This window comes from Eutrema salsugineum, unplaced genomic scaffold (genome assembly GCF_000478725.1).
Source record: "Eutrema salsugineum unplaced genomic scaffold, Eutsalg1_0 scaffold_9, whole genome shotgun sequence".
NCBI lineage: Eukaryota > Viridiplantae > Streptophyta > Magnoliopsida > Brassicales > Brassicaceae > Eutrema > Eutrema salsugineum.
This window is the reverse complement of record NW_006256342.1, coordinates 8,250,125-8,264,356: the sequence shown is the minus strand read 5'-3', so window position 1 is coordinate 8,264,356 and position 14,232 is coordinate 8,250,125. Positions and strand designations below refer to the sequence as shown.

Below are 14,232 nucleotides of genomic sequence, written 5' to 3'. Positions count from 1 at the left end.
CGGATGGGCAAGCATTAAGAGCTTCAATTTTGGTTGGTAATGGTAGTTGGCGAAATTGAAGATTATTGCATTTTCGTGAATACTTGATATATCTTAGGATGGTTATGTATTTTTCGAATTTCCTTAAAAAATTGATAATTAGAAACATAATGGCATTTATGTTATTATATGTGGCTTTAGGGAGATAGTGGGGAGAAATTGGCTAATATTAAAGAAGAAAAAAAAAAGAGGTTAGATTTGCATTTGACTTCAATTTTGAGGTCATATGTGAAATAACCCCTTACTTTTCATATATATATATACTAGTTAACTTTTCCGCGCCTTGCATGGATTGATATAATTTCTATTTGATTGTTTGAAAATATAATAGTAGTTTGGATTCATTTATTTTTTATTTTTGAGTATATTTGTTTGTTAGAATTCTTTGCATTTTAATGTTGGAAGACATGATCGTGAAAACAGTATAAAATAGAATAGAGTAAATAAAAACATAGTAGTATCCAAATAATTTAGTTTAAATAGTTTTGAGATCTTTTGATCATTGTTCTATGTATTTTAGACGTAATTTTTTAAAGTTCGTATGAAATTATTCGATTTTGATCACTGTTTTTTGTGTTTTAAACATCAAAAATACTGTCATTCCATTAGTTACATATATATATATATTTATTTTTTAAACTTTTTTGTTAGAGTTTTTTTTTTAATTTCAGTTTTTTTTTTGTTTTGAAACGACATTCCACTACTTGTTAATTAGTTTCCATTTTTTGTTTCTTTTAACATTTTTGTTAGATTTTTTCTAAATTTCAGAAACATAAGAAATATAGATTCTTCTTTTTTACATATATAAAAGACCATTTTGTTAATTTTTTAAAATTTTGGTTATATATTATTTTTAAAACGGTTTGATTAACTATGAAATTAAACATTAAACTATATTTAGACCGGTTTGTTCTAATTTTTTTTTTACACATCATCATATAATAACCAATAAAAAATGACACGTAGTTGCAAAATAAGACTAAACGGTTTGTTTATAGCCGAAATTCATTTTGGAGCTGACACATAAGCGAAAAGGTGTGAAACTCGTTGTAAAATGTTTTTTTTTTAGTTTTTTCTAAATTTCGGTTTTATATAATTTCAAAACGACATTGTATAGATTTTGAAATAGATTCCATTTTTCGTTTCTTTTAACATTTTTGTTATATTTTTTCTAAATTTTGTAAACATAAGAAATGGTAAACACTAAGAGATATAAATTTTTTTTTAGAAAAACGTTTTTTTTTTTTAATTTTGGTTCTATATAATTTTATAAACGGTTTGGTTGATTATGGAATTAAGCATTAAACCATATTAATTTAAATCGGTTCATTCTAAGTTTTTTTTACACATCATCAGTTAGAAATCAATTAAAAAGTGACACGTAATTGCTAAATAGGGGTAAACAGTCTTTTTGCAGCCGGAACTCATTCTGAAGCTGACACATAAGCGAAAAGCTGTGAAACTTGCTGTGAGCACGACACGTAATTAAATCACTACACAAATAAGTATATAGATAGTGATACAATGTAAAGATAAACGTGACTCTATTAAGAGATTTCAAAGGTTGTTTAATTATTCATTTATTTTGGTCAAAGTTTTTTGTTTGTGTTCAGTTATATAATTCATTCATTTATTTTCTACTTCTTTTGTGAAATAAATTCATTTACTCATTTTTATTTCCTAGACATTTCATTGTTTTTTTTTTTTTGGAACTGACATTTCATTGATTAGTTTGCCTTTTTAAGTCACTGATAAGAACAAATGGGTCCAAATTACCTACTGGCTCAATTGATTTGAGACATATGATATGACTTACGGGAAGTAGAATTCTCAAAATCTCGAGATATTTCAAACTTCTCTGTTTCACAAAAAAATGTTTTTTTTTGTCATCTGAAATTATATTAGATCAAGGGTTAAAGCACAATACAAAAAAGTGTTATTTTGACACATTTTACATAAATTAAAAAAAATAATAAACTTTTTTATTTTATTTATTAGTAATGCATTAGACAAAATTTCTTTCTCTAATTAATAAATTAAAACAATAGAGTTAAATTTAGATTTTAAAGAAAAAAATTGCATTAAAAACACAAAATGATACTCTTTTAAAACAAAACTTAAATATTAGAATGAGACTCTTTATGAAATAGAAAGAGTATTTGTTATAGGCCAATATTTTTACTTATTTCTATACGGAGTATTAATTAAAGAGTTTTTTAAAAATAAAATTTATTTTGTAAAATATTTATAAAATGCATTACAAATAACAAAAAATCATTAAAATAAAAATAATTAAAGTATCTTCTAAAAATATTAAAAATTGAAATTATTTGTTGTTCATTAAATAAGATATTACTCCATCTGTTTTATAATATTTGATTTTCTGGCTTTTTCTCACAGCTTAAGAAACAATTAATGTTTAGTTATAGATATATTGTATTATTTTTTCTCACTAAAAAACATCTTTCCATAACTATGGATCAATCATTATTCATCAATCTTAATTAATATCTCTTAAAATATATCATTTATTGTCATTAATTTATAAAAAATGGAAAGTCAAACTTTGTAAAACAGAATAAAAATCTAGAATATCAAACATTGTGAAACAAAGAAAGCGAAAGTACTATTTAATTAGTTAGATATCTTTAAAATAATCAGAAACCACACAACTGTTCTCATAATTATGGCTGGAAAAGAGCGAAATTAGATATCTTTATAATCACCTTCCACGTCTTTAACAAAAAAAAACACCATCCACTTCAATCTAAGTGGAAATGGCTGGAAAAGAGCAAAGCCGCAGATGGAGCCTTCAAGGCAAAATCGCACTTGTCACCGGTGGAACCAAAGGCATCGGGTTCGTAATCACTCTTCTCTCTCCATACATCTTGAAACCACTAGTGACTAAATTCTATTTAATATTTGTTGTTGATTTAATTTCTTGAAACTTTTTAGGCATGCAATAGTGGAGGAACTTGCAGGATTTGGAGCAATAATACATACTTGTGCTCGAGACGAAGCTCAGCTCAACGAGTGTTTAAGTAAATGGAAAAAGAAAGGGTTTCAAGTGACTGGTTCAGTCTGTGACGCATCATCCTGGACCGAAAGAGAGAGGCTTATGCAAACTGTTTCCTCGTTGTTTGATGCCAAGCTCAGTATCCTTGTGATTAGTTTCCATCCCTTGATCAGTTGATTTGTCTTGTGTTGTTCAAGAAAACACTCTTTGGCTGATTCATGACTTGGGTTGTATATTCTTGATATTAGATAAACAACGTTGGGGCAATCCGGTCAAAGCCAACTGTAGAATATAGGGCAGAGGATTTCTCGTTCCATATTTCGACCAATTTGGAATCTGCATACCATTTTAGCCAGCTTGCGCATCCTCTGCTCAAGGCTTCAGGATGTGGGAACATCGTGTTCATATCCTCTATTGCTGGGGTCGTGTCGGTTAGCATCAGCTCGATCTACTCTGCCACAAAAGGTACATATAGACTGATATTTCACTCTTTGTGAGTATATTTTGAACAGCTAGTATGGTAGAGCATAGATTGCATAGTATAAAATAAACAGAATGCTTGTATATGATTCAGTTAATTATAGAGTAGTACAAAATTAAGTGATTTAGTAGGAAGAGATAACTACTATCTCCTAGAATTAGGAAAATATCCATTTGTATCCAAAATCATTTTATCTCATCATATATTTATGTTTCTTACATACATATCTTTTTGTATATAAATACAATATTGTGCAGTTAATAAACCAAGTCAAGTTTCATAGATCTAAAAGTTTGTCATGGTATCAGAACCATAACAAAGACAACTTTGATCACCAGTTTAAAATTTTCTCTCTTCTTCGATCCTTCTCGTAATCGCGAGGGGTTCGTGTTCGGAGGCTCTGTTTTTATCAATTAAAACAGAGCATCATCTTCTTCGGCGAAGCCTTTGTTTTTTTTCTCCATTAAAACAGAACATCACCGTCTTCGACGATGGCTCAGAAAAACTCTTACAAGACCATCTCTCCTTACGATCTCAGCCCTAGCGATAATCCTGCTGCTATCATCTCCCAGCCACTCCTCAATGGCTCGAACTATGATGAATGGGCGCTTAACCTCTATATGGTGCTTAGCTCGCGTAAGAAATTCGGTTTTCTGGACGGCTCGATCCCTAGACCTGCTGACGGAGATTCTTGGCTTGAAGATTGGGTTCCAACAACCATTTTATTGTTGGTTGAATCAAGCTCAGCATCGAACCGAAACTCCAATCATCCATCTCCACACGAGAAGTTGCCAACAATTTTTGGGATATCATCAACAAACGATATTCCTTGAAGAGTGGAGCTCGTCTACAACAACTCCGCAATGCCTTGGCGACCTGCAAACAAAACAGTTGGTCGGTTGATGATTACTTTGGCCGCTTAAGCAAAATTTGGGATGGTATCGCAGAGTGTATGCAATCTAAGCGATGCACATGCTCAAAGTGTGAGTGTGATCTCAATACTGCCCACGACAAAGAGAAAGAGGTTCTCAAAATTCATGATTTCCTTTCCGGACTCGATGATTCAATCCATGGAGTCATACAATCTCAAATTTGTGCTATCACGCCTCTTCCCAATTTGGACAGTGTTTATCAAACTATCTCCCAGAAAGACTACAGCTCAAGAGGTCGCGGTGATGAGTTTTGCATCTCAAGCAAATCAATCCCGACTGAACCTAGTTTTCACTTGGCTTTGTGGCATCATCGAATGGGGCACCCTTCATCTCAAGTTACCAACATGATCCCTGAGATTCATAGTTTTTCATCTAGTAGTCGTAATGGATTTTCTTTTAAGAATTGTGACATTTGTCTGCGAGCTAAACAGACTCGTCAAGCTTTTCCAGATAGTTCTAATAATGCAAAAGCAACGTTTGACCTTACCGAACAGTTGCATTTTGTGGCTCATGCTATTTTCTGACGATTGTTGATGATTATTCACGTGCTATTTGACTATATCTCCTTTGCGATAAAACCTTAGTCTCTAAGCAGATTCGAGAATTCTTGACGATGATTGAAAGACAATTCTCTACCAAAGTAAAACGAATCTGCAATGACAATGGCACTGAGTTCATATGCTTTAGTCGTTTTTCCTAGAACAAGGGATTTTTCACAAGACATCTTGCGTTTACAAACCACAGCAAAATGGTCGCGTTGAACGCAAACACATACATATCTTAAACGTGGCATGTGCCCTTCGTTTTCAAACTTATTTTCCCATCGAATATTGGGGTGAATGTGTTCTTACGGCGGGATACCTCATTAATCGGACACCCTCACCACTTCTAGACAATAAGACTCCCTTTGAGAAACTTTTTGGTCATGCTCCGGGATACAAACATTTGCGTGTATTTGGCTGCTTGGCACACGCACACAATATATACCATAAAGGCGATAAATTCACTTCTCGAAGTCGACACTGTATTTTTCTGGGTTATCCATATGGAAAGAAAGGTTGGAAATTATACGATCTTGATCGAGAGGTGATATTTGTCTCACAAGATGTGGTTTTCCAGGAAGACAGTTTCCATTTCTCTAAACCGGTTCCTACTTTGACACCAAATCCTTCCCTTGTTTTACCTCCGATACATCTTTCCCCTGAAAATGAGGATGACGTTCAGGACATCAGTGATCCTGTCATTCCACCAAGTCCATCACAGGAAGTGACTGTGATTCCTGTTCCCGAAACTAACCTCACTGAACTTCCTCCGCCGGTTTTTCATTAAAATCTAGGTAGAGGACATCGTATACGTATCCCCTATACACGTCTTCATGGGTTTGAAGTTGGTTCCGCTTCCATCCCTCCTATCTCTCTCTCTCTCTCTCTCTCTCTCTCTCTCTCTCTCTCTCTACCGTCGTTCGCTCCTCAGCCATCCTCAGGTCCTCTCTATCCTCTATGTAATTCTGTCTCCTATAACAAGTTTTCTGATAATTATCGCAGCTTCTTAATAGAATTGACGGCAAACATTGAACTCCATTCATACGTGGAGGCCATACGAGACAAACAATGGGAGAAAGCACTAAATTGTGAACTTGATTTTCTAGAGAAACACAAGACATGGAGACTTGAACACTTACCACCCGGAAAGAAGGCTCTGGGCTGTAAATGGGTGTTCACCATTAAGTATCGATCGGACAGAACCATTGAACGTCATAAAGCTAGACTAGTGGTTCTGGGTAACCATCAGAAAGAAGGATTCGATTACAACGAAACTTTTGCACCAGTGGCTAAGATGACTACAGTCCGTGTTTTCTTGACCTTGCCGCCAAACTGATTCATGAGGTCCATCAGGTGGACGTACACAATGCATTTCTTCATGGAGATTTGGAAGAAGAAGTATATATGAAGCTACCGCCGGGATTTTGATCAGATGGAGAGACTCGTGTTTGTCATCTCCAAAAATCTTTATATGGTTTAAAACAAGCTTCTCGCTGCTGGTTTGTCAAATTATTCGAAGCTTTAGAGACGTATGATTTCACGCACACTTACTCCGATTATTCTTTGTTTGTTTACACCAAGAATGGCATGTTTCTTCGTATCCTGGTGTATGTCGACGACATCATCATATCTGGCAACTCTTCTGAAGCCATTCAAACATTCAAGAACTATCTTTCCACATGCTTCAACATGAAAGATCTAGGATTTGCCAAGTATTTCTTCGGTTTGGAAATTGCACGGAGTCCTTTGGGTATATATCTTTGTCAGAGAAAATACACTTTAGACATTGTCGCAGAAGCAGGTCTTCTTGGATGTAAACCGGCGGGATCCCCTATTGATAAAGACACTCTTGGCCGAGCTACAAGTGCTCTACTCGCAGATCCGGAAACATATAGGCACTTGGTAGGACGCCTTATATACATGGGTGCTACACGACCGGACCTCTCATATTCAATTCACATTCTATCACAGTTCATGCAAGCTCCTTGTGTAGATAATTGGTATGCTGCCTTGAAAGTTGTACGCTATTTTAAAGGGACAGCATGTCAAGTCATTCTCCTCCAGGCAGATACACCTCTTCATGTACGTGGTTGGTGCGATTCAGATTGGGCGGATTGTCCTTTAACTCGTCGATCACTTACTGCATGGTTCATTCAAGTTGGTGATTCTCCGATTTTTTTAGAAAACACGTAAGAAAGATATTGTTGCACGTTCCTCTATTGAAGCCGAATATCATGCGATGGCTGATCTTACTTTGGAGTTAAAATACATTAAAGCCTTACTTCTCGAGCTTGGTGTTTCGCATGATGATCCGATGTCCATGTCGTGTGATAGTAAATCTGCCATTCACATCAGTGTGAATCCTGTTTTTCATGAACGAACTAAGAATGTAGAAGCTGACTGTCATTTTGTTCGCAATGATAACTCTGAGTGATATAAAACCATATATTATAGATATGCATTATATTATAGATATATACTATCTATTAAATAAAAGATTTTTTTTATAGCAAAAACAATTAAAAAATTAATAGTAAAAGAGATTTAATTAAAATTATGACTCAACTATATAAGAAAATAATAATCCACAAACAATTCGAGTATAAAGTTAAATTTTTAAAAGATATTTGCTCTAGGAAAAACTACATACGAAAGAATAGAAGAAAAATAGCATTTGTAATTTCCAAATACCATCCTCTATGCAATATTTTCAAAGTTGATGGCTAAACAAGCTTTAAATAATTCGTTTGCCCATCATTCACTAACACTTGATTTGATCCCTCATATATAGCAAGAAAAAAAAATGGTTTCTTGTCACGTGAACCCGCTTTTTTTTATTAATTGTTATTAAAGAGTTATTAAAAAAAGTAGATTGTGGATTCATTAAAAAAAAAAGGGATAATTGGCAAAATACACTATTTAAGTTTTTGAATTAGTAAAATATATTGTTTTAAATTTTTTTGGAAACTACACTTTTGGAATATGTATAAAGACTTTTTTCACCAAAGATAATTAGAGATTATATATTCTAATAAATGAAAAATAAAAATTCGAAATTATTAATATTATGATGAAATATTTAATTAATTAAATTAAATATTTTAAATTTATCTCTACCAAAAATGTTAGTTTATTAGTGTTATTATCCCAGTGCACGTATTTTATCAAAAAGATGAAAAGATCATAATAATTTCTAGAGATTCTAAAATGCATGCACTTTAGTAAGAAAAAAAATGATATGTTACAGAAACTAATAACTGTGAACAGAAACCTAATGCTGCCTAAATTAAAACAATGGATTTGCAATGAGAAGTGGCATTTAAAGAGCAAATTGTACGCAGCAGCAAAATGATTTAGAATATATAAGTAATCAAAAGGATATGAAAGTCTTCACTGGATTACACTTATAATGAATATGTGATGCTGGGCAAACTAAATGTAAAATTTCTGATTACTAATTAGATCTGTAAATGTTAGAACATAAAAATTAGACCCAAACTAATTAGACTTATAGATAGATTTTTATTATTGTTCTTAAGAATTTTTTTTTTATTTAAATATTAAACTACTATAATTCTTATCTAGGTTAATTTAGTCATTTTACTTATAGAGAAGTGTAGTTTTTTTTAAAAAATATTAAAAAGTGTATTATTCAAATTATAAATTTATTAGGAGGTATTTTCTTAAATTTTCTCTTAAAAAAAACCAGATACATAAAATATAAATAATAAGGAAACCGTAGACAAACAAGTAAGGCACAAGGCCATTCAGCAAGGCTAAGTCCTTAGTCAACCAATCAGACCTCTCAACGCCCACTGCTGCCTACTCCACCAACTACTCCCGTGTTCTCACCACTGTTCCCACCAATAATCCCTGGATCCTTGACTCCGGTACCACACATCACATAACCTCGGATCTGGCAAATCTGTCCCACAATTCACACATGTTATTGTACATTAAGGTTTTGAATGGGATGCAAAATAAATGCAGAATAATTGCAGTTAAACTGTATTTAAAATGATTTGCAATTTTTTACTATTCACAGATTTTATGCAGAACAAAAAAAATTAATATAAAAATAGAAAATCTGCATGCAGATATTTACTTGCCTAAAAACCAAAGAAACAAATTTCTCCCAGACCTGCTCTAAAATATGAGCAGTCCACCCAGTTCTGCATCCAGTTCTAATTTATTTTTTTAATAATATTTTTTTAATCTGCATAAATTGATCTGCATTGCTACCATTCAAAGCCTAAGATATAAAAATTAAAAAAATTAATGTGTGTGCATACATACAGGGGCGATGAATCAGCTAGCAAGGAATCTGGCATGCGAGTGGGCAAGTAACGGCATAAGGGCTAATGCTGTGGCTCCTGCACTCATTGAAACTCCTCTAGCTGAAGCTGTGAGAACCTACTATTCCTCGAAAATCTCCCTTTATTTTGACGTTTTTTTAACTTTTATGCCTGTGATGATAATTATCTCTAGGCGTTTGATGACGAGTTCAAGAAGGAGATGATATCAAGAGAGCCCGTGGGGCGCTTAGAGAGACCGGAGGAGGTAGCATCGTTGGTGGCATTTCTTTGTATGCCTGCAGCTTCTTATATAACAGGTCAGACCATTTGCGTGGATGGAGGTTTCACTGTGAATGACTTCTCGTATCAGCCACAAGTTTAAACCCGGTCACCAAAATAAATACAATTTCAAATTCAGTAATAAATTTAAATGTTTTAGACTTTGTATGCTGTGCCTGTAGATTTAAATATCTGTTTTAGAATCCATATACATATGTATTTATACAAGAGGTTTAATTGACTTATCACAAACTGATAATATACTCCTCCTCAATGTGTTCTTAAATAGAACACGCCCAAGAGCCTTTGTCAAAATGTTAACAATCTGCGAGTCTGTACTGAATGTATTCAGTTTCAGTAATCCCATCTCGAACTGCGTTATGAACTGTATGACAATTAGCTTCTATGTACTTGGTCTATTCATGGGAGATTGGATTTGCAGCAATATGAATAGCTGCCTTATAAATTGTGTGGGAGAAGACTGGTCTGTACTAAGCGACGAATCCATTTTAACCTCACGGAGTGCAGCTGCCATAGACTAAAATGTAAAGATAAAAGAGGACTCGTTGAAGAGATTTCAAAAGTTGTTTATTTATTTATTTATTTACAACTTAACGTTTTGGTCAATTTTTTTTGTTTGTATTCCATTATATTTAATTTCTTCAATAATTCTCTATCTTTTGTAAAGTAAAAAGAAAAAGAAGTAAATGTTCATTTACTCATTTTATTTCCTAGAAATTTCACGTTTTTTTTCCTCAACCTTTTCACTGATTAGTTGGCCTTCTTAAAGTCACGGATAAGAATTGACGGGTCCAAGTGTCCCACGTTTGAAACATTATTGACTAGCTGGGTCCTCAAAACCTGAGATATTTCATATTTTTTTGTCTGACTACAACTATTATTTGTGGCCATCCATATTTTTACTTATATTTAATCAAAAACCACAACTATTCTCATAACATCATCCACTTCGTTAGCATCTACATCTTAGTCTGATGGAAATGGCTGGAGAAGAGCAAAGACGCAGATGGAGCCTTCAAGGCAAGACCGCACTTGTCACCGGTGGAACCAAAGGCATCGGGTTCGTAATCATCAGTCTTCTCTCTCTCTCTCTCTCTCTTTCTCTCTCTACATCTTGAAATCACTAGTGACAAGACTATGTTGTTAATTTTGAAACTTTCTAGGCATGCTATAGTTGGACAACTTGCAGGGTTTGGAGCAATAATACATACTTGTGTTCGAGACGAATCTCAGCTCAACGAATGTTTAAGTGAATGGAAAAAGAAAGGGTTTCAAGTGACTGGCTCAGTCTGCGATGTATCGTCCTGGACTGAGAGAGAGAAGCTTATGAAAACTGTTTCCTCAATTTTTGATGCCAAGCTTAGTATACTAGTAATTAATTTCCATCCAAATCATTGTCTTGTGTATTGTTTCAAGATAAAACTTCTTCGGCTGATTCATGTCTCGGGTTGTATATATTCTTGATATTAGATAAACAATGTTGGAGCAGTCCGGGTAATGCCTACAACAAAACATACGGAAGATGATTTCTCGTTCCACATTTCCACCAATTTGGAATCTGCGTTCCATTTTAGCCAGCTTGCACATCCTCTGCTAAAGGCTTCAGGATGTGGGAACATCGTGTTCTTGTCCTCTGTTGCTGGGGTCGTGTCGTTTGCCTGCAGCTCCATCTACTGTGCTACAAAAGGTACATATTGATATTTTACTCAAGAAGAAAGTAGAACCATATCTCTCTTACACAATATAGTTAGAAGAGCTTAGAGCACCTTTATTCGGAAGTTCTAATATCCAAAAAAGAGAAAAAATATAGTAATAAAATATTAAATGAGTATCTATCCAAGTTGAAATATCTATCCAAAAGTATTGAGATCCTAATAAAATATTAAATGGACATCTCAAATAGTTGAAATATCCATTTAATATTTTTTAGTATAATTTTTTCTTTTTTTCTTTTTGATATTCAAGTGAGAACACACAGAATAGAGATTCTCTTATATAATAGATTATCATTGTTCTATTTTATAAGTTTGTTTAGCTAAAAATCCCTAGATTAAAACATTTATTTTTATACAAAAGATCATATTAATTTTACATAATTCAACTAATCATAAAAATACTGTGTATTATAATTAATCACAAGATATTAAATGCATTTAAAATTTTCATAGAATTTACATAACATCTAATAAAATGGAAAAAAAATCCTAAAACATTTTATAAAATGATACAGAGAGAGTAATAAACAACATAAACGGTAATAACTCGGTTAATTATACAAATTTAAGTGATAAGTATAACTCTGAGTGATTAGAAATCAATTATTATATATACATGCATTATGTATATACTATATTTATAAGCGTGTGATATGTATCTATATTATTTTAAATAAAAAATATAATGTTAATTAATAATAAAAAATATAACTTAAAATTATGATTCAATTATATTTTATAAAAATATTATCCATAAACAAATTGAGTACTTCGAAATTTTTTTGAGGTTAATAATATGAAAAACTACATAAAAAACATAAAAGAAGAAAGCATTTGCAATTTCCAAATGTCATCCTCTATACAATATTTCTAAAAGTTGATGAGCTAACAAGTTTTAAATAGACGGTTTTGCCAATCATGCTCTGTGTTATTTGTCTCTCTTTGAGCTGGATATGACTTAGAGGAGAGCTAGAATGTTTTTTTTTTTTTTGGGTAACAAAATATAGGTTACACCTAGGTTGTTTTAAATTATATATTTTCGTTTATGTTAACATCAGAAAACAAATTACATTTTAGAAATTTAACATACTTTTCAGTAACTTCATACAATATTTTCGCAAGATGCCTGACCAATCACTTACTAAAACTTGATTTGATCTCTCATTTATAGTCAGGACAAAAAAGAAGAAAGAAAACAAAATGCTTGTCGCGTGAATTAACCCAGCTTTCCTTTTTTTATTATATTAAAATGAAAACTCTATTGCTTGATAAAAACGAATGATAGTATAGAATTTTCATTTAAAAGCTTGACTGTCTGCGGCTCCATTGCGTGTGCTCGGGGTAGAAGTTTTCGATAAATGTATTGCCATGCTATTAAGTATTTTAATTTAAGTTCTTTTCTTTCTAAGATTATGGATGGATTCATTTAAAAACCATAAACACTAAATACAAATGTTAATAAACAAACAATCAAGACCTTAATACATATGTTACTGTAAATAGGGGCACTGAATCAGCTAGCAAGGAATTTGGCATGCGAGTGGGCAAGTGACGGCATAAGGGCTAATGCTGTGGCTCCTGCAGTAATTGCAACTCCTTTGATTGAAGCTGTGAGATTCCTATTATTCCTTGAAGGCCTCTCTTTATTTTGACGATCTTTTAACTTTCTATGCATGTGATGATAATTATCTCTAGGCGCTTGATGACGAGTTCAAGAAGGAGATGATATCAAGAGAGCCCTTGGGGCGCTTAGGGAGACCGGAGGAGGTAGCATCGTTGGTGGCATTTCTTTGTATGCCCGCAGCTTCTTATATAACGGGTCAGACCATTTGCGTCGATGGAGGTTTCACTGTGAATGGCTTCTCGTATCAGCCACAAGTTTAAACCCGGTCACCGAAATAAATACAATTTCTAGTTCAGTAATAAATTTAAATGTCTTAGACTTTGTATGCCCTATATGATTACTTGGAGCCTATGCTTTTCGTTAGCATACTTTATTCTATATTGTTGCGTAATTTTTGGCTGTGAGTTATCATTAGTAAATTGTGACAATTCGTAGTCCATGATTGTTCCTGTAAGGTCCGATATGATCTAGTCGAACTTAGAACCCAAACTGGACGAACATAGATGCTTATGGTAATGAAAATAAATTGGAAATCAAATTACGGTAAACCTTATCAAAGACTCTAGGACAAAAATAATGCATGATTAGACTAAGGGATGCGTATTGGGTAGTCGTTCATATAGGAATCTTATGTCTTAATTAACTTCTCTGTAATTATGTAACTATGTAAGTCACTTAGGACAAAATGTTGGGTTATAGCTGATGTGAGGATCGCAATTATGTAAATCACTTAGTCACTCATGCTAGTCGGGATAGCCTTCTAAGGCAGTAAGCAAACCATTAGAAAATCACTTCACTTTCTGGCTGTCTTTCTGTATACTTGTGAAAATATCTCACATAGAGAGTTTAGATGGGAACTAAGTAATTTATAAGGGATATATGTCAATCTACTTACTGTCAACTAATTTTGAATTAATTAGTCTATATCCCCCATATGTATTTTTTAGCTCACAACTAAACTCCCGTTGTGATATATTCTCACAGTACACATCTAGAAAATTGCTAATTAGGGTGAATATGTACTTTCATTGGTAAAACACTTGTTAGTAGTTGGGTGTTATAATTGTGGAACGAGTAATGAAGTGACGAGGTAAGTGTAGACAAAAAGTGGTTATTTTAGCCTTGTGTAAGTTTGCTTGTTCTTGCATGTGATCTCATCAGTGAGCTCTTTAGCTGCGTTCCTAGGAGACACAAGGGCGAGGACAGTCATATAGGATGCGAGATTAGCGATGCTCAAACCAATTTGCTCAAATTTAATAGCTTGATATATATACGTCGATTAAAGAGT

At 33.2% G+C, this 14,232-nt stretch overlaps 2 protein-coding genes across 4 annotated transcripts; both read left to right on the top strand.

The window, feature by feature from the left end:
- The first annotated feature begins 2,739 nt into the window (after positions 1–2,739).
- On the top strand, positions 2,740–9,870 carry LOC18008665 (tropinone reductase homolog At1g07440). Of its 2 annotated transcripts, none has more exons than XM_006391298.2 (5): positions 2,740–2,896; positions 2,995–3,202; positions 3,304–3,520; positions 9,309–9,415; positions 9,499–9,870. In XM_006391298.2, exons 1-5 carry the CDS (start codon positions 2,817–2,819, stop codon positions 9,685–9,687), a joined length of 801 nt encoding a protein of 266 aa, XP_006391360.2. In that variant the 5' UTR covers positions 2,740–2,816; the 3' UTR covers positions 9,688–9,870. The 2 variants fall into 2 exon arrangements, with proteins under 2 accessions (XP_006391360.2, XP_024008505.1); XM_024152737.1 differs by having other exon boundaries at positions 2,843–2,898; positions 2,977–3,202.
- A 618-nt stretch (positions 9,871–10,488) lies between these two features.
- On the top strand, positions 10,489–13,381 carry LOC18007914 (tropinone reductase homolog At1g07440). Of its 2 annotated transcripts, none has more exons than XM_006391296.2 (5): positions 10,489–10,665; positions 10,769–10,976; positions 11,076–11,292; positions 12,824–12,930; positions 13,016–13,381. In XM_006391296.2, the coding sequence occupies exons 1-5, from the start codon at positions 10,580–10,582 to the stop codon at positions 13,202–13,204; spliced, it is 807 nt and encodes a 268-aa protein (XP_006391358.1). In that variant the 5' UTR covers positions 10,489–10,579; the 3' UTR covers positions 13,205–13,381. The 2 variants fall into 2 exon arrangements, with proteins under 2 accessions (XP_006391358.1, XP_024007176.1); XM_024151408.1 differs by having other exon boundaries at positions 10,527–10,665; positions 10,740–10,976.
- Positions 13,382–14,232: the final 851 nt, after the last annotated feature.

Coding starts and splice junctions, on each gene's coding strand:
- LOC18008665 (XM_006391298.2), top strand. CDS start 2,817: ATGGCTGGAAAAGAGCAAAGCCGCAGATGGAGCCTTCAAGGCAAAATC. Junction 3,521..9,308: donor GATCTACTCTGCCACAAAAG/GTACATATAGAC, acceptor GCATACATACAG/GGGCGATGAATCAGCTAGCA. Junction 9,416..9,498: donor AAACTCCTCTAGCTGAAGCT/GTGAGAACCTAC, acceptor AATTATCTCTAG/GCGTTTGATGACGAGTTCAA.
- LOC18007914 (XM_006391296.2), top strand. CDS start 10,580: ATGGAAATGGCTGGAGAAGAGCAAAGACGCAGATGGAGCCTTCAAGGC. Junction 10,977..11,075: donor ATGCCAAGCTTAGTATACTA/GTAATTAATTTC, acceptor TCTTGATATTAG/ATAAACAATGTTGGAGCAGT. Junction 12,931..13,015: donor CAACTCCTTTGATTGAAGCT/GTGAGATTCCTA, acceptor AATTATCTCTAG/GCGCTTGATGACGAGTTCAA.